This window comes from Oryctolagus cuniculus, chromosome 5 (assembly GCF_051225735.1).
Source record: "Oryctolagus cuniculus isolate XC-2025 breed Fujian yellow rabbit chromosome 5, ASM5122573v1, whole genome shotgun sequence".
NCBI classification, from domain to species: domain Eukaryota; kingdom Metazoa; phylum Chordata; class Mammalia; order Lagomorpha; family Leporidae; genus Oryctolagus; species Oryctolagus cuniculus.
Window position 1 is genome coordinate 15,526,524 of NC_142871.1, and position 26,420 is coordinate 15,552,943.

The window sequence follows — 26,420 nt, forward strand, 5'->3', positions numbered from 1 at the left end:
AAGCAAAAATGAATTTGAATGTGTTCAATGTGTCACTGGGAAAATCAGCCAAAGCCTTCAAATATTGTCAACATATGAAAGTTACTGAATAGAGTAAAGCTCAATGAGAAATATATAGAAATGTACCAATTTAACAAAAGTTCGAGATAGATTAAGATGAAGTTTCAGAACTACCCTATATCTAGTGATGAGAGTTTTCACAGGTAAAAGGCAATCACCAATAATATTGAGCATTCTTCATTTAAGCCTCACAAAGAAAATTAAAATTCTTTTGTGCATGTATCCTACTTTATTAGAAAAAGTACATGGAAAATGAAATCCACAGTGAGTCTGGTTCTTCAAGGCAGACTATAAGAATTTCAACTTTCTTCATTAGCAAAATTGAATTTTTATGAACATTCGTGTTTTGACACATCTATGCTAACTTTCATAAGAAATGTAGAGATCAGGTTGTTAATTCAGTGTGATCTTTAAGATCTCTTAATGCTGGAGTATTACATTTTCATATTTTTTACATAAGCCTTGAAATTTCATTCTCCTAGGAAATCCTATCAATCAGTGATTTAATAATATTTTTCTAAAATTTCAAAAGTGATTTGGTACAGCCCTTTGACACTGCACATAGCAATGTATTATTATCTCAACAATTCGAAATGTTAATTACAGGAAGCAATGAGCAAGTTTGAAAAACTTGTTCGCCTGCACCAAGAGTATCAGAGAGACCTAAAGGCTTTTGAAGCTTGGTTGGCACAAGAGCAAGAAAAGCTTAATAGATACTCGATTCTTGAAGGTGATGCTCACACTCATGAGACAACTCTACGGGAACTTCAGGTAAAGTCTACTTTATCCTAAAATGAAGCACCCTTCATTCTGAACATGGAATTAATATTTTAAACAAGAAGTTAAAATGGCCTTGACTCCTGTACAGGCTGACACATATTAGGTGCAACCCAAGTAAGGCTTGATATAGGGTATTCTGGGACTTGAGAAGTGTCTGCTAGTTGAGATCATTTGGTAGGCATTTTAGAACAGGTACTTGGGAAACTCATTCAGATACTCAGATGGCCCTTGATAGAAATGGCTAACGACCTTATTTATGGTGTTCACTTGTATCCCTGCCTCTTGCTCCCTAAAGGATCAAATAAAACAGGAGACACGATAATTAGAGTCAATGGAATGTGGCACTACTCTAAGTCAGACTGTTGGAAGTATCTTGTGCCATCTGGTTTCAATAAAAACTTCCCACACCAATGGGGCTGTGGATCACAGGTCAGCATTCTAGAAGAAATCAGAGAAACTCAAAAAAAAGTAGAGGTGTTTGGGCCAGTAGGCTGCAATTTATGGTATGATATCAGACAAAGTAGGGGAAGGAGTTATAACCCATCTACTTATTCACTCATTCAGCATTTATGGAACAGGTAATACAATGCACATACTTTGGTAGCCACATCAAGTGAAGATGATTAAAGTATTGCTTCTGTCTTTGAGGAACTTGTAATCTGATGAAGAACACAAACTCACAAGTAGATTATTATGAACAAGGTCATGAAGATAGTAACCAACTAATGCAAGTAATTTTATGGTCACATCCATGAGGGTCCCTTAACTGACCTTGAGAGGTGGTAGAGGTCATGGAGGTTCCCCATAAAAGGGGCTAGCAGGTATAGCCATAGAATGAAGGCAGGCAAGTAAGGCTACTCCACATCCCCCCAATGGAGTGCTGGAACTCATTCATTGATTGTTAGCCAACACTAGTGTTGGTTCAGGATTGGGCAGGATATACCCACAGCTTAGATGAAGTGGAAAAAGCAGGGCCTATCTTGGTTTCATTGCTTATAAAATTTCGGATTCTTTCTGTTAGACCTCAGGGGCTGTTGTGTAATGGTAGAAGAACAAGTTGGGGTCAGGGAATTTGGACTCCTTGAATAGGACCTGTGGTGACTTCAGGCAAGAGAAAAGTGCAATGGTCTGTTTGTATAACAGGTAGTAGAAATGAGAAGAATCACAGTTTGGTTAGCTTACTTAAGCGTCTTATTCACCCTTGCCTTAAAAGAATGGGATTTCTGGATCTGCGGAGAATAGCTGTTACAATATATTTGAGTAGACTTTTCTCTGAATAACCCTTAGGACTCTGGTCAAGTTGCCCTGGCCATCACACACTGTGTACTCTGGGCTTCAGTGCAGGAATTGGGAAATTACCCATCAGGAAGTTACTCATCAACAGCAGAAAAAATATTTCACTTAAGTCACTATCATTGTGTCTCAAATATAACTCCAACCCCTCATTTCATCCTTATTATTTGTGTAACCACCAATGCTCAAAGGCAAGAAGATGCTAATGGCAGGAAACAGTGGTAGAGAATTACAATGCTCCAGTGACACAGCAGAACTTCTGTAGGATGCTGTTGTCCTGTGGCATGCACTGTGACCATCAGTCGTACCCTGAACCAATTCACAAATTACTTTGTGTAAGCCAAAAGCCAAACTTGGGTCATAGAACATATCTCTGTATTAAATATTGAACCATATTTATTCTCCAGAATAAATAGTTGAAATATAGAATATATGAGAATCTTATCTAGTAGTATAATTTGTATAATAGATAAACCATTTTTCATAAAAGGTAGAAATGATGAAGAACTGAGAAGACAAACTAGGGTAGGAATCAGTTACCTACAGCAATGGCCATGACGTCTATGTTTTGAGTAAAATTTCAGTGGAACACAGCCATACTGGTTCATTCACATGTTTTCTTGGCTACGTTAGTGCTACAAGGACATAATTAAGTACTTGCAGTACAGACTAAGTGGCCCGCAAGGCCCAAGATATTTACTATTAGGCCTTTTTCAGACAGTTCGGTGACTTTGAGTTGGGAGTCTTAAAAGAGTCTTGAAATTACCTTGTAAAACAATCTGAGAATTTGTAATAAATTTTCTGTTTTTGTGTTTGTGTCTATTTTGATTAATTTTTTAACATCTATTATTTTTCCATGAAGATACACTTTCAGGTTACACCATTCTTGGAAAGACATCATATGGAAGAAAATATTCCATAAGCATAAACCATATGAGGTTGCTAATTTTTTGGGTAAAATGATTAGATATCAGCAATTTCAAATGATTGGCTCTGATTGTAAGGGTCTTTTTAACCTCATATTTTTAAATAGATTTTATACATATTTTTTAAAATTTTATTTAATTATTTGAAAGGCAGAGTTACAGAGAGGCAGAGACACAAAGAGAGAAAAAAAGGTCTTCCATCCACTAGTTCACTCCCCAGTTGGCTGCAATGGCCAGAGCTGCACTGATCCGAAGCCAGGAGCTTCCTCCGGGTCGTCTTATGAGGGTGCAGGGGCCCAAGGATTTGGACCATCTTCTACTGCCTTCCCAGGCCGTAGCAGAAAGCTGGATCGGAAATGGAGCAGCTGGGAATCAAACCGATGCCCATATGGGATGCTTTACCCACTAAGCTACAGCTTAGCCAGCCCCTCAATATTATATTTTAACTAAATTTGTTGGTACTTTAAACATTCTTGGTGGGGTTTGCCTTTATCCATTTACTTCAGATGATCAGATCAAGTGACAGTACAGATATTTTTAATCATTAGAAATGCAAGTATCTATTGTTTTGCCAACATCTTTAAGGATATTGGATTTTTCTCTTTGAAAAAGATTATGCTCTTAAAGACTTGGTGAAACTGGATGTGCAGAGAAAATCTTTGGGCTTATGCTTTAGTGGAAGAAATGTGTTTGTACCAGGGCATGCTTAGGGCTGTTGTGATGATCCAGCCTGCCTGGAATGGGTGCCTGGTACCCCCCGTGTCTACCTGTTCTTAGTTGCCATGTTCTTGAGAGTACAGCTTTAGCAACAGATGTCTCCTTTGCAGAAAGCCAGTCCGTGACTCCATTCCCACCGACATGTTTGGCACTGAGCTCATTCAGTTACAAACTTAGTTCATTCTTTTAAACAATAGCTCCTTTCATCATATATGTTTTTGCCTTTTGGCTGAAAAGCCCAATTTCAGAAACTGTTAATTGAGAAAAATATTAGGTTGTGTGTATGTAATTATTTTAATTGGAAAAATTTTAAAGTCTTTCTCTTGACTTGAGAAACAGTATTTAGTGTTACATGCAAACTTTTTATATAAGGTAGAATAAATTTCTCCCCTGTCAGGTTCAAGCTGGCCCACTTGGCTTGGGTAAGCTGTGTAGCCGTGTGAACCCATGCAAGTGTGAACTGTGGGTGAGGTGTAACAGCCGTGCCTTTTTCTTCGCAGGAGCTACAGGTGCACTGTGCAGAGGGGCAGGCCCTGTTGAATTCAGTGCTGCACACCAGGGAGGAAGTGATCCCCTCAGGTATCCCACAGGCGGAGGACCGGCTGCTGGAGTCCCTGCGGCAGGACTGGCAGGCTTTCCAACACAGACTGTCTGAGACCCAAACTCAGGTCAATAACATCGTGAACAAACTGAGGCTGATGGAGCAGAAGTTTCAGCAAGTGGATGAATGGCTAAAAACAGTGGAGGAGAAAGTTAGTCTTAGGACGGGGCGTCAGTCAAACCGGGCCACCAAGGAGATACAGTTACATCAGATGAAGGTACCACTCATGGGAATTGAATACAGCAGTTACTTGTTTCATTAAAATTTTAACTGTTTAAGGCTTAGATTTTGTAAAATCTCTCTGCTTAGAAACTTAAAAATTACAATGAAGCATACATCTTACGGTGCTTATTTCATAGCTTGTTCTTTGATAGAATGTAGCTTAATGGAAGTATTTTATATTTTATTCTCATACCCTATAGCCTTGCTTTGTAAAGATATACTTGCTGGTACTACAATCACCTAAGTTTACAGTTCTGATATGAAATTGCTCAGACATTGTACATTGAAATGATATTTGATAATTAATTTTATTCTAGTTTTGTGCAATTTCAATGTATGCATCCAACAATAATGCTTGGAATTTGAGAATTTCTTCTTATTTTTTCATCTATTTTTAAAGTTGAAAGAAAATACAAAAAATGTCATTTTTTTTACAGTTTTTAACAGAATTGTAATATATGAAGAAAGGTCCCCAAATTCTCAAATTTATGGCTTTTATAGTGTTACCATAATACATTTTTTTCACAAAGGTTATATATGACATCAAAATTACATCTCAGAATAAATATATTCTAAATACATGCTGGAATCACTTCCTGTTAAGAAGATATATGTGTGTACTTGTCTTGTTCAAGATGGCTAAGATTGGACTTTCCCTCCAACTCCTGTGTCATTTCAGAAATGGCAGGAAGAAGTGACTGCTTACAGAGATGAGGTCGAGGACGTGGGAGCGAGAGCACAGGAGATACTGGACGAGAGCCACGTGGGCAGCAGCCTGGGATGCCAGGCCACGCAGCTGACCTCCAGGTACCAGGCCCTGCTGCTCCAAGTGCTGGTGAGTGGACCAAAGCCTCACAAGCCTTTTTTTTTTTTTTTTTTTGTGACAGGCAGAGTGGACAGTGAGAGAGAGAGACAGAGAAGAAGGTCTTCCTTTGGCCGTTGGTTCACCCTCCAATGGCCGCCACGGCCGGTGCACCACGCTGATCCAAAGGCAGGAGCCAGGTACTTCTCCTGGTCTCCCATGGGGTGCAGGGCCCAAGCACCTGGGCCATCCTCCACTGCACTCCCTGGCCACAGCAGAGAGCTGGCCTGGAAGAGGGGCAACCGGGACAGAATCCGGTGCCCCGACCGGGACTAGAACCCGGTGTGCCAGCGCCGCAAGGCAGAGGATTAGCCTAGTGAGCCGCAGCGGCAGCCACAAGCCTTTCTGTAACTTCCAGTGCACTTGTGTATTTATCAATGAAGACCTTGGTGCAGGACTTCTATCCCTGGTTCATGTTTCTCTTTTCTTTGCAAGGAACAAGTGAAATTCCTGGAGGAAGAGATCCAGAGTTTGGAGGAATCAGAATTATCCCTCAGTTCCTATTCTGACTGGTATGGCTCTACGCATAAAAACTTCAAGAATGTGGCTACCAAGATTGATAAAGTAGATAAAGTCATGATGGAGAAGAAACTGAAGACATTGGAGGTAGGCCTGCATCCTGCAGACTTGTCTCAAACCTCTCCTCATTCACTCAGTGTCTGCTTCCCCCGTGGAGATGTAGAAAAATTCCTGTGTCCAACCCAGATCCACACGACTGATGATCTTGAGTGCATCATTTCATTCGAAACATCATGAGGCCAAACGTGGCTTTCACTTGTGGTGCTTCCCGTGAAAGACTTCACCAATTTCTACTTTGTTAGGTATTAAGAGACTCCATCTCAGATGCATAGTCCAGTTAGTCCAATGCCTTAACATGTGTTTTTTTTTTTTTTTTTTTTTTTTTTTTTTTTTTTTTTTTGACAGGCAGAGTTAGAGACAGAGAGAAAGGTCTTCCTTTTTCCGTTGGTTCACCCCCCCAAGTGGCTGCTGTGGCCAGCGCACCGCGCTGATCTGAAGCCGGGAGTCAGGCGCCTCCTCCTGGTCTCCCATGCAGGTGCAGGGCCCAAGCACTTGGGCCATCCTCCACTGCACTCCCGGGCCACAGCAGAGAGCTGGCTTGGAAGAGGAGCAACTGGGACAGAATCCTGCGCCCCAACCGGGGCTAGAACCCGGTGTGTTGGCGCCGCAGGTGGAGGATTAGCCTAGTGAGCTGCGGCGCCAGCCGCCATAACACGTTTTAACTCAGATCCTTAGGGAGATCAATAAAGATAGAGAAGTGCCAAGTCCTTTTCTGAGTATATGACTTAAAATGATACATTGCTGAATACTTTTAAAACCTTTATTTAAATTAAAAAATAACCTGATTCCTGGAAGATGAAATCTCGTTATGAACTTCAACAACTTTTTTTTTATTCAAGAGACAGACACACACACACACACACACACACATGAGTTCCCATTTATAGTTCACTCCCAAATGCCAGGGCTGGAGCCTGGAGCCAACAGTTTGATCTTGGTCTCCCACACGGGTGGCAGGAACCTTATTGGTTGAGCCATCACCTCTGCCTACCTTGGTCTGCATCTGAGGGAAGCTGGAGTCAGGAATTGAATTCAGACTTAACGGCCACTCCCTCAACAGCTTATTTGAAAGGGAAATAGGTGACTCCAAATAGGACTTGACAGATTTTTCTTCAAAGGAGAGAAATAAGACTAACTCTGCCTTTGCTTCCCACTCCTCTCTTTCTCAGGGTTTGCTGAAAGACATGGAAAAAGGCCACAGTTTGCTGAAATCTGCCCGGGAGAAGGGAGAAAAGGCTCTTCCCTACCTGGAGCCAGGGGAGGCTGAGACGTTGAGAAAGGAGATCCGGGATCACGTGGAGCAGCTGAAAGAGCTGACAAGCACTGTCCGAAAAGAGCACGTGAGCCTGGAGAAAGGTCTTCACTTAACAAAAGAATTCTCCGATAAATGCAAAGCACTGACCCAGTGGATAGCAGAATACCAAGAAATCCTGCACGGTCCTGAAGAACCCAAAGTGGAATTGTATGAGAAAAAAGCTCAGTTATCTAAATACAAGGTAATAACTTCGTTGCTTGTCAGCAACTTTGGAGGGAGGTCTGTAGGGACAAAATGGGAAAGGTTTATTGAGCTGAATAAGATACCTCAGTGCTATGCTTCCATTCAAGTGTCTGATCTGTCAATGAATTTATCGCATCCATCAGCCTATAAATGTAGATCTTCCTTGACAGTACGATCCAGGCCTATAGGTCCTCCGGATAGATACCAGTGAATTTCAGGATCCCTTCCCTAACAATTTTATCTGTCCCAGGTCAATGGTTATATTCATATTTTGGTACCCAAGGCCTAGAATCTAATGTTTGGTTAATTGAAAATGAGGTATCATATTTGGGATAAAATAAATTCTAATTAAAATCATAGCTAAATACCTTAGAAATTAATTTTTGAAAGAATTTTGATGTATCTGTAGCTGCCCATGATTTAAAACTATTTAACTTGCTCAAATTTGGGTAGCAATTATCAAAGCTTATATGTGGAATAATTTATGTTCTAAACTTGATCTGAATGGTTTGGTGATAGTCTGAAATAATGACTGGCCTACTCTCAAGTTTTTCCTTCAGGAGCTTTTTAAAATATCTCTTCCAACTGATATTTCTGTTTCTATCTTTGGCCTCTTGACCAAGCCTGACAGCTTGTTTTTGAAGGTGCCACATAATAATCACAATCACTTTTCCTCTTCTCCATTTTTTTTTCCATGTATTTAAATAGTGCTTTTAGCTCAGCAAGCTTTCAACTAGAATTCTGCCCTGTCCCCCAGCTCCAAATCTAGCTCAGCCTGGAGCTAACTTTCTGATCTCAAAATCAAAGAAAGAGGCTTCACTCCCTTCATCTGATCTTGTGATTTTTATTTCTCTACCAAAAGGAATGAGGTTGAATCCAGAAGTAGGAGCTGTTAGCCAAATGTGTATTTAGCCAAACGTGATTGCTTCCCACTGTTCTTCTCCACGCCCAAAGAAAAGTGTAATCAGTTGCTTTCATTATGTATTTGAAAACTGTATTAGCCATAAATCATATAGCCTTCTCTCCTTATTGTTTCGCACACATTGGCTCATGGACTTTGTTCCGCACAGAGAGGTGTGTCATCCGTGCCACAGGTACATGTGTATCCACCTTTTTCAGACGGATGTGATAGCTCTTTTTCTTTTCTTTGTAATTCAAGTCCCTTCAACAAATGGTGCTGTCCCAGGAACCATCAGTAAAGTCAGTGAGAGAGAAAGGGGAAGCGCTCCTGGAACTGGTGCAGGATGTTACATTAAAGGACAAAGTAGACAAACTTCAAAGTGATTACCAGGACCTCTGCAGCACCGCCAAGGTAAGGGATATCTGAGATCCAATAAATGTCTTTATTTTCCAGCCTAAGGGCACCTGAGTCCTTCCTCTCTACAAGGCAGTTTTAAGAATTGGTATGGGTCAGTGCTTTTCCTTTCAGCCTAATGGACATTTAGATGGCATGTTTTTCTATTCCTAGTTGTCACCTGAGATAACTATCTCTACAAACCTGTGAGTTGTTGCACTTGTGAAATACAAAACAGCTTTGAATAAGTAAGTTTTGGGCTTGAAAGTCACCTCTGGTGGACACTTGGTTTGACAGGAGCATGTCTTCAGCCTGGAGGCGAAAGTCAAAGACCACGAAGAATACAACAGTGAGCTCCAGGAGGTGGAAAAGTGGCTGCTGCAGATGTCGGGCCGGCTGGTGGCACCTGACCTGCTGGAGACCAGCAGCCTGGAGACAATCACCCAACAACTGGCCCACCACAAGGTACACTGATCCCTGATGGGCTGCCCCAGGATGGCCTTCGCGCTGCCTGTGTGTGTGTGTGTGTGTGTACCTGTGTACAGTGCATCGCTGTGATATAAAGATTGTACCTGAAGAGTCAGTCAGATCTGAGTCTCAGCACATCTGGCAACTGAGAACGATGGAACTCAACAGGGGAATCAAGAACGGTTCAGTGCTGGCATTGGACTTCTGAGCACAGTATAGCACTTTCCCCAGTTGAAAGGTGTCTCAATTCAATTTTCTAGCACAATTTAGCAAAGAAGAAGATTATTTCTATTGTAGAAAGGTGCAGCCAAAGGCAGGATACAGGACTGTTGTTCAAGAAGGTTGAATTTTAGAACATGTGTTCCCCTTCCTCCCTCAGGAAACCTAGCCTCTCTGAGCTTTCTTATTCTCTGTGATGGATGGTCACAATACCATCCCCAGCTAAGAACTGTTCTGATAGTCACAGGAGATTACAATTGTGAAAGCACGTACCAATATATGCAGTATTATCTTTAATATATGGTTTTAGTAAGATTTATGGTGGACCAGCTGACAGATGCCATATGGTCACAATTCTATGGGGTGACTTAACAGGAAAAAAATTTCAATCATTATATGATTCTATTCAACTCAATGCGTTCTTTTTGATTGGGTGTGTATAATATTCTGTCACACAGCAGTGCTGAGAGCTCACTGAATTTCCCTGAGATCAACTGAAGAGTCAACCCTGGCAACTCTGTGTTGGAATGTGTCCTTTGTCATTACATCCTGTAACGGAAAGGGAAATTGCAATCTACTTTAAAAAAAAAGCTGGCTCCTCCCCCCTAGATAATCCATGAGAATTCTCACTAGAGAACACGAGTGGGTCTTGCAGTGTGAGCTAAAATCAGGCAGAGACGTGTCTGGAGCTGAAGGCTTCTGCCATTTATTACCTGAATGACCTGGAGTGTATCACATGACCTCTCTCTGCTTCAGCCCCCTCACCTGTAACATACAAAGCTCACAGAAAAAGGGAAAGAAAATGTAACATTTTTTTGGGGAAAAATGTTGAACTCCAATGGAGTTTTTCTCATAATATCCACTTTTCCTTAAACTTTTTAAAGACCCCTCACACAATGTTTTTTTCAGGGCTTATGTATAATACCTGGACTATATAATAGGTGCTTAATAAAGAGTAAATGTTACTTTAATTGACATACACATTAGACGTAGTTTTATATAAATAATTAGACATTAGATCATTATAGAAATTAGAAAAATCTATAAATTTGATAAAAATAATTATTTTAGATGAAATTATTCCAAAATTATTAATTATAGATCTGAACAATATATGTTTTTTTCTCTGGTAATCATACCTTTTCTCCGGTAATAGTACCATGATGCATGAGCGTACTGTAGCAAAGGCTTACTTATCATTTCCTTACACCCACTGGCTTTCCCATTGCAGTATCCCTAACCACCAAACACACGCTGCTTTTTTTAAATTTGCTGATATTGATCTAGAGATTGCAAAACTCTTCTAGAAACTTTACTACACAGTGAAGTTATGGATTTTAAGCTGCCTGTTTGATGCAAAGTTCACTTGGAACTAAAAGTGGGCTTAGGAGGACTCTGCTTCATTTTTTAGGCAATGATGGAAGAAATTGCTAATTTCGAAGACCGTTTGGACAGCCTGAAAACTAAAGGCAACACTCTGATAAGCCAATGTGCAGACCACCTGCAAGCCAAACTTAAACAGAGTGTGCATGCGCATCTGCAAGGGACAAAGGACAGTTACTCCGCGATCTGCAGCACAGCTCAGAGGGTGAGTGCCACCAGCATGCTCTGTGATGATGGTGCAATCTAGAGATTTTCTCGGACACGATCAATGCTTACGTCTTTGGGAGAGTTCTGTTGTCTTTCCAGACAGAAAATAGGATAGATTCATCATCTCTATGGGAACACAAAACTAAAGTCTTGTAATCTGTCATACAATCGATGTGACTGAGTAGAGACTTTCAGCCATATAATTTTATCCAATGCCTTCATGCCATGATTTGATTAAGAATTTTGTTACAAAGTTGTTTTGTTTTTATTTGCATGCCATCAATACTTCTTTCCAATTTACCAGTTATTCTGTAAGGCCAAAATAAATGTTTCATAGTTGTCACAATTATTATCTTGTTTTTTTAACTCTAACTCACTATTTTAGGCATTTCATATAGAACTTGCAAAAAGGAGTAAGTACCAATTTTGAGTTATACTTTGAAGAGTGTGTTTCCACTAAAATAGTATCATTAAAGTTACAGAAATGTCTAAGATGAATAAGAATTCTCCTTTAAATGAAAACATAATAAGTAGATAGCTTCATGTTATTCTAGAACTTTTAAATGACATGGCAAAAATTTTGTTAAACTTATAAAAGTCTTCCATGTATTTTTGTTACTGAGCCAGCCAGTAAGAACTAGAGAGATACAGTGAGAGATTGCGAAACTGGTCTGTGCTTTAAAAGGAAACCAGTTCTATCATTTTTGCAAATTTGACAAAAATAAATGCTGAGTGACATTAGGTAATTTGAAAAATTAACTTTCAAAAAGTTTTTAAAAAATAAATCTAACAAATAATTTTGATAATGACGGACAGCAGAATAGAACAAGATAAAAACAACATGACTGTATGTGGAGCTGTTTTGTGAGCTCATTCATTGACAAGGATTTGTGGCAACTGAATTATTTGTATCAGATGTTTTCTTTGCATTGGTTATAGAGCTTAAATTAAAAAAAATTTTTTTTGAATGCAGTGGTTAAGACATTGCCTAGGCTGCCTGTATCTCAAATCAGAGTGCCTGTGTTCATGTCTTGCCTCTGCTTCCAGTTCCCACTTGTGCTTCCATCTATCTTGGGTTCAGCAAGTGATGACTCAGCACTTGGATTCCTGCCCCCCAAGGTGGGAGACCAGGTTGGGTGCCAGAGTCCTGGATTCAGCCTGGCCCAGCTGTTGTGGGCATTTGAGAAGAGATACAGCAAAGGGGAGATCTCTGTCTGTGTCTCTTTGTCTTTCAAATAAATGAAAATAAATAGAAAAGAAAAACATAGGCAAATTTTGCAAAGACCTATATAATTTTTTAAAAAGCGGTTGAAACTCTAAGAATATGTAGTCTGAACCTTACTGTGTTTGAAAAGTGATAACAGAGAACTAACTCCTTTAAAATTTTTTTTTGCTTGAAATGAGAATAAAGGACACACTCAATGTCAAATGAAAGTGATGAATTTAACAGCCGGCAGAGAAAGACAGATTTCATTGACCACTTTAGTTGTCTCATTAATGAAAGAAATTCCAGGCTAAACTCATTTTCCTGTTTTTTACTTTTTATGAAATAGTTTGCTCAGGAAATATCAAGGCTATTTATCACTTCGATTTCAAAGAGACAATGGTAGTTTATCAATATGTCTTTATGAATAAAATGACATTGGTTGGCTGGTTGAAGACTAGTTAATTGAACGGATATATCAGAAAGTGTATGAACTTTTGGGTTATTGCTATTCTGGAACATAATTTCTAAGATGAAATGAGGGCATCATGTTCTCTGCTATAATTTCATCCCAGCTTGACTCTACCCCGAAAGCAAGAACATCTGAGTTAGATGTTTTCTTTCAGGTTACCTTTTCTTGAGATGGTGTTTAATTATTATTTTTAGTCTCTAGCTTAAACAAAAAGTGCAATATGTATACCATAGACAAAAAGCTGCAAAAACTTCTGACCTGTTTGTTACAGTTTACTTCGATGATCTCATGTATTCTAACAGGGTTCCATGCTTATATAAATCCTGATATGTTCATGGAAAGTTATAAAGTTGGGATAGCCACAGAATTTTGCAACATATGCAAGCATCTTAGATATGCATATGGTATTGGTGGATTCTGTGAGAAAGTCATTGTAAACAGATGTGTTGATGTATTTCATTTAATTCCAATGGCTCTTGGAGAGACGTAAAGCAACACTCTCATCCTCAGCATGATTGTTCTGTGTCAGGTGTACCGGAGTCTAGAACATGAACTTCAGAAGCACGTCAGCCGGCAAGACACTCTGCAGCAGTGCCAGGCCTGGCTCTCTGCGGTCCAGCCAGACTTAAAGCCGAGCCCACAGCCACCTCTCAGCAGGGCAGAAGCCGTGAAGCAGGTAGTAGGCTCCTTAAATTGGTTCTAGTGTTCTATGGCACTGTACTCTAGTGTATGTTCAGATATATAATCACTGAAAATATATTGAATACTTAGGTGCTGGCTCCTGAAAATCCCAAAGTATAAGGGCTGAGCTTGTCAAAGGTTGAGTTCTTGTTCCAGCCAGTAAGGACAAAATATTGAGGGACCAGTGATAGAATAAAAAGTATAGGTGCTGTAACTAAGGACCAACTCTAGCACTTAGTCAATGGGCGGACCACAGTTTACTTCTGTGAGTGTCAGTTTCCCACCTGTTAATGTATGATTAAGTGCAGACCATATTCAGTAGCCATGGCATATTAGTTCATGACCCCCACAGATACCCAAGCCTCAAGATGCTTGAGGATCTTAACATAAGATATCATAGTATTTAAATGTAACTTACACAATGCTCCCATGTAATTGAAATCATCTCTAAGTTATTTATAAGACCTAACACAATGTCAAGACTAAGGAAGTTGTTGTTATATTGTTTAGGGAAAAATGGCAAGGGAAAAAAAAACCATCTATACATGTTCTGGACCAATGCAATTTTTTTCTAATGTCTTTGGTATGCGATTGGCTGAACGTATGGATGTAGACTCTACAGGTGAAAAGGCTGAGTTGTATATATACTTCTGAAAGTTATGGTGAAATTCAAGTATCATACCACAAGCAAGCACAATCTGTGAACAAAAAAACAATACTAGCTTCTCTCACAGTTTTTTGACACAATATTTACTTAATAAATCATTAATGAAATTTACATTGTTATATGTTACTATTGCATATTATTTTGACATTCAAATGCTTAAATGTTTGCTACTTAGACTTCATCCAAATATGGGGAAATATTTTAATAGCCTATGTACTAAGCAGCTTTTCTATGCAGTATTAATCCTGTGAGAAAACATTTCAAAGGAATTTAGTTGTAAAGGTTAGTGTTACAGGATATTGACAGTATTAAATAAATAATTCAGTTTTTCTCAAAACAGACTAATATAATTGACTTGTTCATTTGGTGCATCTAGGAAGCATATCTAGTTTATCCTCCAAAATAAACTTTCTGACCAAATGATTTACATTAATTCAGTCATGAAATGGTTCACATACTGTATAAACAAGTACTTCATTTGTGGAAAAATGGAATTAAAAGATTGATTTTGGTGCAAAGAAACCTGGAAATCCATGTGCATACTTCTTACAATCCTTGCTTTCTATGAGATTTTTGAAGTACCCTCATACTTTATTTTATAAACAAGGGGATCAAAACAAATGAAACCCAGCTGTCTTTGAATCTAGAAAAATGTATTAAAGACTCTCTATACTCTGCTTTTCCATGAGAAATGGAAGCTTTCTTGAGTCATGTTCTGTCTGGTGGCTTATTCAGATCTATCCAGAACAAAGATAATGTTGCTTTTTTGTTTACAGCTCACTTTCATTTGTGTTTCATTATAGTTTTCAGAAATAAATATAATCACTAGGAAGAAACTGAAGCTCACAAGAATCAAATGATTTAATTTTTTCCTTTACTGTGCTACCAAAAAATAAATGAAGTGAGTCACTGGAGGAAAAAGTATTAATCCTCATGACATTTTACTAGCAGAGAGGAGAGTCACTAAACCTAGCAGAATAAGCTGAAATCATAGTGGATGCTAATCCTTCTTGGGTCCAGCTTATGTGGCTGTATGGTTATCTGCTTCTCTCCCTGGTCTCTCAGAGTGTGCTCTCTGCTCTTTGAGAGTAACCAGAGAAGAGAATTAGAGGTGCTGGAGACACCTGATCCTCAGCTGCACTGAAGGGGAAGGGATTTGTTTTGTTTTATCTTAATTACTTTTCCCCTTGAGAAGTACCGGTTCATGTAAAATTCAGCAGATCCTGAATGGTTGGCCAGCCTGGATCTGTGAGTGGGGAATCCCACTGTGACAACCACAGAGAGGTGAAACTTGGGATTGGCTACGGTCACAATGGTCATCGTCCTGAGATGTGTGTTCCCAGCACCTCCCTCTTATGACATTCAATAAATATATAATGATAACAAACCACATGAGCACAAGAAAATGACACACTGAATTGACTCCACTCAGAGTGCCATATGCTTTTATCAGGCCTAAAATGTCAATTTGGGGGAATAGGAAAAAGTGCTACCAGCTTTGCCTTTGAAGTTAACTTTATCAAAAACCTTTTGCAACTGATAATCTGTTTGTGGCTTCCAACACTTTTGGAATCAGGCCAAAATAAATCATTTGTTCCTTTAAATGAAATGCATTTATGAAATTAATGTTCTGATACCTTACTCTTTTTTCATTTCCAGAAGTTGTTTGGGGCAGATAACCTCTGGGCCATAGGTGCATGATAAGGTGCTTTTGTATACTACTTAGTGACTAAATACTAATCAGAAGGGAAATGCTGGTCAGTTTGTACATTGGATAAATAAAGTGCTACCTCTGACTTACTGGGAAGTTGTTCTATGTCTGTTATAGCTACACAAGAATAGCACATTTAGGCAGTCCATACAGCACGGAAGAAAAGATACTGAAATAATCAAAAGCTTATGCTCAATATTGGCTTTATGATGCTGAAAATCACCTATTGTTTCTGTGGGTCAAATTGACCCCTTAGGACTTGCTGTTTATGTAGTAGCCAAGAACCACTTCTCACCTCAGTCTCCACCACCAGGCAGACCACCATCACTTCTCAGCCAATGCCTGCAGTAGCCTAAGTGCTCACCTGCTTTCCTTCCTGCCCACGACAGGCTCTTCACAGCACAGTAAGGGTGACTCTCAGAGTGGAGGTCAGACCATGATTCTTCCAATGTCCTATCATCACACTTAGAGTAAATTCCAAAATTCTTGCCCTGACCTATCAATAAGCTGTTCATATAATGTCTTGCATTTTGTTAACAAGAGTCCATCTTTTGTCATCCAGTGGAACTACTGCAATGGTTATTCCCTTGAGGGAGGCAGTGACTTTGCCCTCAACCCCTGACGCCTGGGGACACGTGGCATTCTGAACACATTTTTGGTTGCTATGACTCAGACTACTGGGGATATGCTGGCATCCAGTAGTTAGAGCAAGGACGCTGCTGAACATCCTTCATTGTCCAGGACAGCCACCTCCATGACGAATCATTTGACCTCAGATGTCAGTGGTTCTGAGCTTGAGCAACTGTGAACTGAAGGCACAAGCACAGTGTTTGGGCTGTGTAGTCAACTCCGCTCTGTGATTTGGCCTCTGGTCACCTCTCTGACCTCTGCTCCTACCTGGCTCACTCTGCTGCAGCCTTGCGGATTTGTATTTGCTGCATCTGACCTGCCATGACTTGACCTGCCAAGCATTCAGGTCGATTCTTTGGAGACGTCTTGGACTTGGACTCTTTCTGAAGTAGCATCACTTCCTCCTCATACTTTGTCCTCTCACCATCTTGACTTTTCTTCCTGGTATTTACACCACTAAGCATTGCATTGTATATTTTTTGTTTGTTTATTATTTGTCTCCTAAGAATATAAGCTCCATGGGAACAAAGGTTTTGTTTTGTGGACTGCTCCATGCCCGTTATTCTCTGAATAAGGATCCACCAGGAGAAGCCTCTCTTGGATCTGTGGAAAGGGAGGAGTCAGAGATGAACTTTGTGTAGAGAGAAGTAGCCCACCATCTGTGCTTTCACCTCATTCCAGTGAAACCTGCAAACTCACTCTGACCTTTGCCTTATGTCTCCAAGATCTGCAAAAAGATGTTAAGCAATAGACTAGAGAAGGTAGTGGATAAGCTAGCATGTGAGCAGGGAATCTGGAAAGACTGTAGAAATGTCTTGGTTTCTCCCCTCCTTTAACATCATACAAACTTCTTTAATTCAATGAGAAACAGATAGAGGACACATAGATTCTTTTCTGAGAGTCTCTAGTGTATATCACTTATGACATGGTAAGAACACTAAACATGCCAAGATTATTTTTGAAATGTCAACAAAGTATATTACATTTGGTACAAATATTTGCCATGTAAATTGAGCATATCTTTATTTTCCACTCACAATTGCCTTGTTTCAGGTCAAACACTTCAGAGCTTTGCAAGAGCAGGCAAGGACATACTTAGATCTTCTTTGCTCCATGTGTGACTTGTCAAACTCTTCAGTGAAAGCCACAGCAAAAGACATTCAACAAACAGAGCAAATGGTAAAAAAGGAAATTAAGGTCACATGGGATTTGTTTTACTGTATTCTCTTGCTCGAATGTTATATGTGAGGCTTCTTACTGTAGTACTGTGACGTCGTTATAATAAATTGATATTTGAATTTCAGGTAAGTCATAGAAAAGTGAGCCCTCTGACACTGAAGCCATGGAATAAGAACTGAATCATTGATTCCCAGTCTATTGCTACCTATTTGCATGCTTTCTCCCTTAATTACCATTCTCTCTCTTCCCCCGTATTTTTTCTTTTCTCGGTTTTTCAGCTTTTACTTTAGGAAACACAAATTCTGCATAATCATGTTTCATTCAACAAAAATTGCATATGCCACAGTGGCTCCATAAGTCCTATTGCCTAGTGTTTATACATTCCCTAGTCTGTTTAGATATGCTTAGGTACAATAATACATTGTGGTATAACTGCCTATAGTATTCAACACAATATCACACTGTACAGATTTGTAGCCTTGTAGCAAAAGGCTATTCAGATAGCCAAAGTGAGTGGTAAGCTATCCCTAATGACATATTTCTCAGAATGTATTACTGTCATTAAGTAATATATAATGCTATATAATTTTTCTTAATATGATGGGGCTCTTGACTCTTGATCTGCTACATCAGAAATGGTGAAGAGCATGCCATCTGTCATGACCTTTCTTATTTGGAGGCGATGGCCATCAAGTGTGCTGTTGAGAGGATTCTGAAGCTGTACGTGGGCTCAGTGGAAAGGATGGTAATGATTTGGCAGTACCCATCCACAACAGACAGTGGCAGCACAGGAGTCATTTGTTCATGGCTACTGCTGCTGCAGCCTTTAATTCTTTAAGGTGATATATTTAGAGTGAAAAGAAACATGAGCTTTGGATTTGGAATTTATTTTAATAAATGGTCACACAGTAGCAAAATTATCCAAAAGAAAATATCTTAAAATAACAAGATTTTTCTCTTATATTATATTATCAAAATATGGTGTTAAATCTTTATGAGACATGATATAACCTGCAGATTTTTACAGAGTGGTTTATTGAAACAAATTATATAATTTCAAAATCCAGAGAAGCAAATCCAAAGATATATACAAAACATTTAATAACTCAGAAGGAAGAACAAGTACATAACAGAGAACAATGTCTTTTCTGGTTAACTCCAACACCAAATGCATGAGTCAGTCAGATGGGTGTGCGAGTTGAAATGAGAGGTGTGAAAATCCAATCAGGCAGCTTTTGAACTTGACAAATTGTTGAATTTCTTAAAGCACCACAACTCTGAAATCACGTGGCATAATTGAGGCATTCAAAGTCTTTAGACACCCTAAACCTAAAATAAGTAAATAAAGAAGTGTTTTTGGGCTTAGCTGTGTGTGTGTACATGTTGTGTGCACGTCTGCCCTTCTGCATGCCTGTGTGTCGTCTTCACTACGCATGGAAGTTTCTATCTCTGTTGACTTTGATTCTTATGTTTGCTCAAGATTGAACAAAGGATTGTGCAGGCACAGAACTTAACTCAAGGCTGGGAGGAGATCAAGCGTCTGAAAGCTGAGCTGTGGATCTATCTGCAGGACGCTGATCAGCAAGTGCAGAACATGAAGAGGAGGCACTCGGAACTAGAGCTCAACATTGCCCAGAACATGGTTTCCCAAGTAGAGGTGGGACTGAATTTGCAGAGGAGATAAAGAGGCCAAAGTAGAAAACAGGAAATGGACTTAGGAGTTCAGTTCAATAAGCTGGGGGGTCTGTCAATCCCTAGACTTCGGCACAACTGTTTGAGGAATAAGAGAGGATCCAAACAAGTAGCCTTCCTTTGGTGCCAGGAAAGACAGACCTTATGGTAAACGTCCAAATCTTCTTGGAGCTCCAGATGGCCACTTGCATCAGTGGACATTCCCTCTCTGCTTTGTTTCTGAACACAGCAGCTGTCATTCAGCCTACAGAGCCAGAAGATTCTGCTACTAAACAAACAAACATGAGGCCTTAGTATTTTTTAGATTTTTATTACTAAAAAGTCATAGGGTTGTAAGCTTAGCAATTAAATACTTGATTAATAAATACAAATTTAATTTATAGAATATGTAAGTGTACCTCAAAATGTAGAAAATGAAGTTAAAAAATAAATTTTGAGGGATGGGAATTTTGTCTAACAATTAAGACACAATTTCAGATGCCCACCTCCACATTAGAGTACCTGGGATCAATTCCCAGCTCCAGCTCCGAATTCTGGCTTCCTGTTAATACAGACTGTGTGACAGTGGTGATGGCTCAGATAATTGGGTTCCTGCCACCCAAATGGGAGACCGGGTTTGAGTTTTTGGCTTTTATCTCCTGTATTCTGCCTTGGCCATTGTGGGCATTGGGGGAGTGACTTGGTGGAGATTCTCTGTCTCTGTGTATCAAGTAAATAAATAGTTTTTAAAAAAATTTTTATTTTATCCCAAAATTATGAAATTCATGCATAGTTTTTTCATAATATGCATTTTCAGGATATTTCAAAGACTCCTTATATAAGTATATAAACTTTATTGGAAGTGAGATCATATTTTTAACAAACTTTAAGACTTTTTTCTATGATAATGAGTCATGTTTTCTGCTAGGATATTGTTTGCAAATATGGAAAAAATGGTAGGAAATAATTGAATTGTTTGAAATTATATGCTCTTTAAAAATTTTTAGTAGGAAAAAATTTTAGTAGGACTACTCCAAGGTAAGATACTAACTTTTTTTAGTGACAATAATATGGTTTCACATTTATGTTTTTCTTTATACATCTCAAAATAACAAAATAAATACTACAGTTACTCTGATTCTTATGAACTTCAGAACTTCACATTCATAAGGAAGTATGCTGATTTACAGATTTTTCTCATTTTCTCATGACACATTATGCAATCTTTAGTTTTTTTACATTAAGGAACTTAAAGTGTTTAGAGATGACATAACTGGGCTCCATTCCGTATGTATCTGGAGGGTTCTTTTCACGTTCTCTATTTTGTTGTTATCATCTTTTAGGAATTTGTTAAGCAATTGCAGTCCAAGCAAGCATCAGTGAGTGCCGTCATAGAAAAAGTGAACAAGCTCACCAAAAATCAGGAGTCTCCTGAACACAAGGAAATCAGCCACTTAAATGACCAGTGGCTAGACTTATGCCTTCAGTCTAACAATCTCTGCTTGCAAAGGGAAGAGGATCTTCGGAGAACAAGAGATTACCATGATCGAATGAATGTTGTTGAAGCATTCTTAGAAAAGTTTACTATGGAATGGGATAACTTGGCCAGGTAAGAGAAATTATCCAGTGGGTCACCAAAGTGTAAAGCCAGAAATTTCCTAATTCCTATAAAAATCAAAAACGCTTTCTTTATGTTTTTAATATCATTACCAATATCTGAGTTAATGAAACATTATTAACCTAATTTTGTCAGGTAAATACAGCCATTAGTTTTCTAGCTTAATATTGTAATTACTAGTGGGCCAAAGAGAATCATCTGAAAATGACTCTGTTTTTCTCTGTGACCTCAAAGGATATTCTAAAGATGATTACTAAGTCACTTTAAAGAATATCCCAAGAATATTTCTGGTTTTATTTAATTACCTTGTGGAACTGTTATTTATGAATTTGTGAAATGAACACTTGAATCTGTATATGTTCCCTAGGTTTCGTATGAATTTTTTAAATAATATATTTGTAATATGATCAAGGTTTTTAATATTCTAGAAATCATCAAGTCATCCAAAATAAATTGTGTCTTTTGTAATTTGAGTGATGGAACTCCTCCTACCTTTTTCCTTTGAAGAAAAGGACACTCACACACACACACACACACACACACAGGATCAACATGTGAAAACCATCCTACACTTCCACTACAGTTGTTAAACTCTATTCTGTTCCTGCTAAGATTTAACTTTTCAGCTGTGAAAACTACCAACATTGTTTTGGATTCAGCTACATCAATGCTGGGTTTTTGTTGTTGTTTCAGTATACTATTTTGATTTGTTGGTTTTTTTCCTTTTGACTTGCTCAGCATTTTAAGGGTCTCTGTGATATATCCAGTCAGTATAGTATCAGCAAAATCCTGAACTTCTAGCTTACGCTAGTCTTTAAGGTACTTCAGTTCTGTATCCTAAATGGAACTCATTCTGCCTCCAACCCTGCTTCTCATACTTCAGAACTGACCACTTTGTTAATGTAAGAGATCGTAAGATTCTACTTTCTTGTATGCTTTTGGTCAGGGGAATAAAAATTCTTTGCATTTCACACTTAAAGATTTCTAATGACAAAAAAAAAAAAAAAAAAAAAAAACACTAAGTACAAAATTGAGTAGCTATTAGAGTCTTGGTTTCACCTTCCAGATTGTACTTAACTCTTGTTTACTGGATTCACTTCCCATATGAAAGCACGTAAATCATGACTTTTTTCCTTCAGTTCCATTTTCAGGAATGCAGTTGATTACTGCTTTTCAAAATATAATGTTACACAAATCACCAGGGGATCTTGTGCCTGTTCAGATTCTGCTCAGTTAATCAGAGCCAAAGGAAACTAAAAACATAAGGCAGATGTGATTGGAGGGCAGAGTAGACAAGTATGTAGGTGGCTTGATTTGATTCAACTTCTGGAATAGAAAGAGATGGGACTTGTATTCCATAATAATTACAGCACCTTTATCAATAAACTATGAACCAGGCTACTCACAATAAGCTTAACCTTAAGCTAAGGCCATCTACTTAAAGAAAAAGATGAAGAGTAATTTGACACGGTTTGAACCAAAACCCACAATGACTGAAGCTGAATTTCTCTTGTATCTTTAAATATTCTTACAGATCTGACGCGGAGAGTACTGCTGTCCATCTGGAGGCATTGCAAAAGTTAGCATTGGCCTTGCAAGAGAGAAAATATGCCATTGAAGAGCTGAAAGACCAAAAGCAGAAAATAATAGAGCACCTAAATTTAGATGACAAAGAACTTGTCAAAGAGCAGACCAGTCACTTTGAACAACGCTGGTTTCAGCTTGAGGACCTTGTAAAAAGGAAAATCCAAGCATCTGTCACCAATCTGGAGGAGTTGCATGTGGTTCAGTCCAGATTTCAGGAGCTAATGGAGTGGGCAGAAGAGCAGCAGCCCAACATAGCTGAGGCCCTAAAGCACAGCCCCCCTCCAGATCTGGCTCAGAACCTCCTCATGGACCACCTGGCCATCTGCAGTGAACTGGAGGCCAAACAGATGCTCCTGAAATCACTTACAAAGGATGCTGATAGGGTGATGGCCGACCTTGGCCTCAATGAGCGGCAAGTAATCCAGAAGGCACTCTCTGACGCCCAAAGGCACGTGAATTGTCTCAGCGACTTAGTGGGCCAGCGAAGAAAGTATTTAAACAAGGCCTTGTCCGAGAAGACCCAGTTCCTCATGGCAGTGTTCCAGGCCACCAGCCAAATTCAGCAACATGAACGGAAGATAATGTTCCGTGAACATATCTGTCTGCTACCAGATGATGTGAACAAACAAGTTAAAACATGTAAGAGTGCACAAGCTAGCCTCAAGACTTACCAAAATGAAGTCTCGGGACTTTGGGCCCAGGGTCGAGAATTGATGAAGGGAGTCACAGAGCAGGAAAAGGGTGAAGTGCTGGGGAAGCTTCAGGAATTGCAGAGTGTCTATGACACTGTCTTACAAAAATGTAGCCATCGGCTGCAAGAACTGGAAAAAAGTTTAGTTTCTAGGAAGCATTTTAAGGAAGATTTTGATAAAGCTTGTCACTGGCTAAAACAAGCGGATATTGTTACATTTCCTGAAATAAACCTAATGAATGAGAGTACTGAGCTACACACACAACTGGCCAAATACCAAGACATTCTGGAACAATCTCCAGAATATGAAAATCTTCTACTTAGGCTACAGAGAACTGGACAGGCCATATTACCATCACTGAATGAAGTTGATCATTCCTACCTCAGTGAAAAGCTCAATGCTCTTCCCCAACAGCTGAATGTTATTGTTGCTTTGGCCAAAGACAAATTCTACAAAGTGCAAGAGGCAATTCTTGCACGGAGAGAATATTCTTCCTTGATTGAGCTGACAACCCAGTCTCTGACTGAGCTTGAAGATCAGTTCTTGAAGATGAGCAAAGTCCCCACGAACCTGATTGTTGAAGAAGCTCTGTCTCTTCAGGATGATTGTAGAACCCTTCTGGGCGAGGTGACGGGCCTCGGGGAAGCTGTGGATGAACTGAATCAGAAAAAGGAAAGTTTCCGTAGCACAGGTCAGCCTTGGCAGCCAGACAAGATGATGCACCTCGTCACCTTGTATCACAGACTGAAACGACAGACGGAGCAAAGGGTTAGTGTATTAGAAGACGCCACCAGTGCTTACCAAGAGCACCAAAAGATGTGCCAACAGCTAGAGAGACAACTAGAGTCTGTGAAAACACAGCAGACCAAAGTGAATGAGGAAACTCTGCCTGCAGAGGAGAAGCTCAAAATGTACCACTCCTTGGCTGGAAGTTTGCAGGACTCGGGCATTCTACTGAAACGAGTGGCCATGCATCTGGACGATCTCACCCCACACGTGGACCCCTTGGCTTATGAGAAAGCCAAGCGTCAGATCCAGCTGTGGCAAGAGGAGCTGAAACTGTTGACTTCTGCCATCGGCGAGACCGTGACAGAGTGCGAGAGCCGGATGGTACAAAGTATAGACTTCCAGACTGAAATGAGCCGCTCCCTGGACTGGCTGAGGAGGGTGAAGGCAGAACTCAGTGGGCCACTCTGCCTGGACCTCAATCTGCAGGCCATCCAGGAAGAAATCAGAAAGATCCAGATTCATCAGGAAGAGGTCCAGTCCAGCCTGAGAATCATGCATGCCCTGAGTAACAAGGAGAAGGAGAAGTTCATGAAGGCCAAGGAACTGCTTTCCGCTGACTTAGAGCACACCCTTGCTGAGCTCTCGGAGCTGGACGGAGACGTTCAGGAGGCTTTACGCGCCAGACAGGTTGGCATCCTGGGCTTGGCTTTGCTTTTCTCCTGCAGCTTATTTGTGAACAGGCATGAGAAATGTGTTTGGCTGTTAGCTTAGAATTACTTCCTTTAATACTTCCTTTTTGATACTACATGGAATCATCCTCTGTACTCTCAGATTGTATTTATTGTTTGTCATAGCATTCATTTCATATGGGTTTCCATGTTGACTCCGCTTTGCTTATAATAAATAGTGTAATATCTCAGCTATTCTCAATTTGGAGAGATAATAAATTTTAATAATTGATATAGACAAACTGCTGATATAAAATGTTCAGAAAGAATAGTGTCTATGGCAAACGTGCAAATTTTTTTCTTGCTGATATTGCCTTAAAAATCACAGCTATTTTACATAGCACTTACACGGTATTAAATGTTATAAGTAATTTAAAGATGATTTAAAGTGAATGGGAGGATGGTATAGATTCTATGCAAATATTACCCCATCTTGTATAAAGGACTCGAGTATCTTGGATTTTAGTAACCATGGTGCTGCTGTGTCTGTGAGAAGGGGAACCCTATCTCTCTAGGATACCGGGGACAACTGTATTAGAATATTAATCAAATTGATTAACGCTGAATAATGAACACTGCCCTTTTTAAGATTAGTGCTGCATGGAGGGTCTCCAAATGCAGACAGAGAGGCAAATTGATGATGCACCCTGATGCTGAGGCATCTTCTTGTGGGGTCTCCTCTTATCTGTACCACCTGCTTTCCTTGCCTATTTCCCTGTAGCCCAGCAGAAGCAAGACTAGAATATTCATGAGGACCTGACTCGGGATAACAACTTCTCAGATTGGCCTCCTAAATATGGATTGCTCTGGGGCTTGCAATTTCTATGCATTCAAAAATAAAAAGAGATACAGTAGTGTCCAGAGGATCACTTCCTTTAAGTCTTGTTCCCTTTTACCACATCTGTCCTCACCACTCTTATTACGAGAGATTTCAACCAACCATTTAGGTGAAAGCTTTTCTCAAGGTAATTTATTATCTAAAGCCTTTAGTAAGGCGCATCTGGTTTTAATCACAGCCGCATGGTTGTGTGCAAATTACTTAGACCTCTGTCTCAGTTTTCTCTCTGTGGAAGTGGAACAGCAATGGTTTCTGTGGGGAGCAACCCGGACTAGACTAAGTTACTGGAATTAAGACTTATTCTATGCATCTGCTCTCCCACAATATGGCACTGAGAAGGGAGAAACAGCTTCTACACAGCTGCCTCTCGCCAATTTGATTGACTGAGCTGCAGGAGCTGATCTTGCTCCTGATTGGAGGAGAGCAGCGTACTCAGCGTGTGGGTAGCAGAGTTGGGATTGGTGGAAGAGGACTATAAAGGAGGAGAGAGACAACATGCACCAGGAACATCTAAGAGGAACATCTATCTGAAGGAACACCTGTGCAGCCCCCGAGAGAGCCGGCCGGCGGTGTGCCACTCTCCTGCGGAAGTGGGGAAAGTGGCTAGGGGGAACCGCCCTTCCACGGAGGTGGAAGGGTCGGTAGCCAACCCGGGAAGAACCAGCAGCAAACCCGGGGAGGGCCGAGCAGACAAAAGAACAGCGCAGGGTCCTGTGTCGTTCCTCCACAAAGACGGGGAGTGACAGTTTCCTCATTAGGTTTATCTTCTTAGCTTAGGGCTAGAAGTAAGACAACCACTGGTAAATTTTTGTGATCATTTAACTTTATTTTACATACAGATTAAGGCTAATACTTCAAGTAGGAAAATGCTTATCTTAATATTTGGGTAAAATTTTAATGAATT

The 26,420-nt window shown here is 39.8% G+C and overlaps 1 protein-coding gene across 11 annotated transcripts in view; it reads left to right on the forward strand.

Moving 5' to 3' along the window:
• SYNE1 (spectrin repeat containing nuclear envelope protein 1) overlaps positions 1-26,420 on the forward strand; it is a 551,459-nt gene that overhangs the window by 321,940 nt on the left and 203,099 nt on the right. For all 11 annotated transcript variants that reach the window (XM_089332568.1, XM_070073379.2, XM_070073388.2 and 8 more), the window contains 13 exons: positions 667-831; positions 4,277-4,594; positions 5,279-5,434; positions 5,897-6,067; positions 7,210-7,536; positions 8,698-8,850; positions 9,130-9,297; positions 10,931-11,107; positions 13,315-13,461; positions 17,528-17,653; positions 19,134-19,310; positions 20,668-20,933; positions 22,477-24,637. In XM_089332568.1, the coding sequence (XP_089188694.1) occupies positions 667-831; positions 4,277-4,594; positions 5,279-5,434; positions 5,897-6,067; positions 7,210-7,536; positions 8,698-8,850; positions 9,130-9,297; positions 10,931-11,107; positions 13,315-13,461; positions 17,528-17,653; positions 19,134-19,310; positions 20,668-20,933; positions 22,477-24,637 (4,512 nt within the window). The remainder of the gene's footprint in view (positions 1-666; positions 832-4,276; positions 4,595-5,278; positions 5,435-5,896; positions 6,068-7,209; positions 7,537-8,697; positions 8,851-9,129; positions 9,298-10,930; positions 11,108-13,314; positions 13,462-17,527; positions 17,654-19,133; positions 19,311-20,667; positions 20,934-22,476; positions 24,638-26,420) is intronic.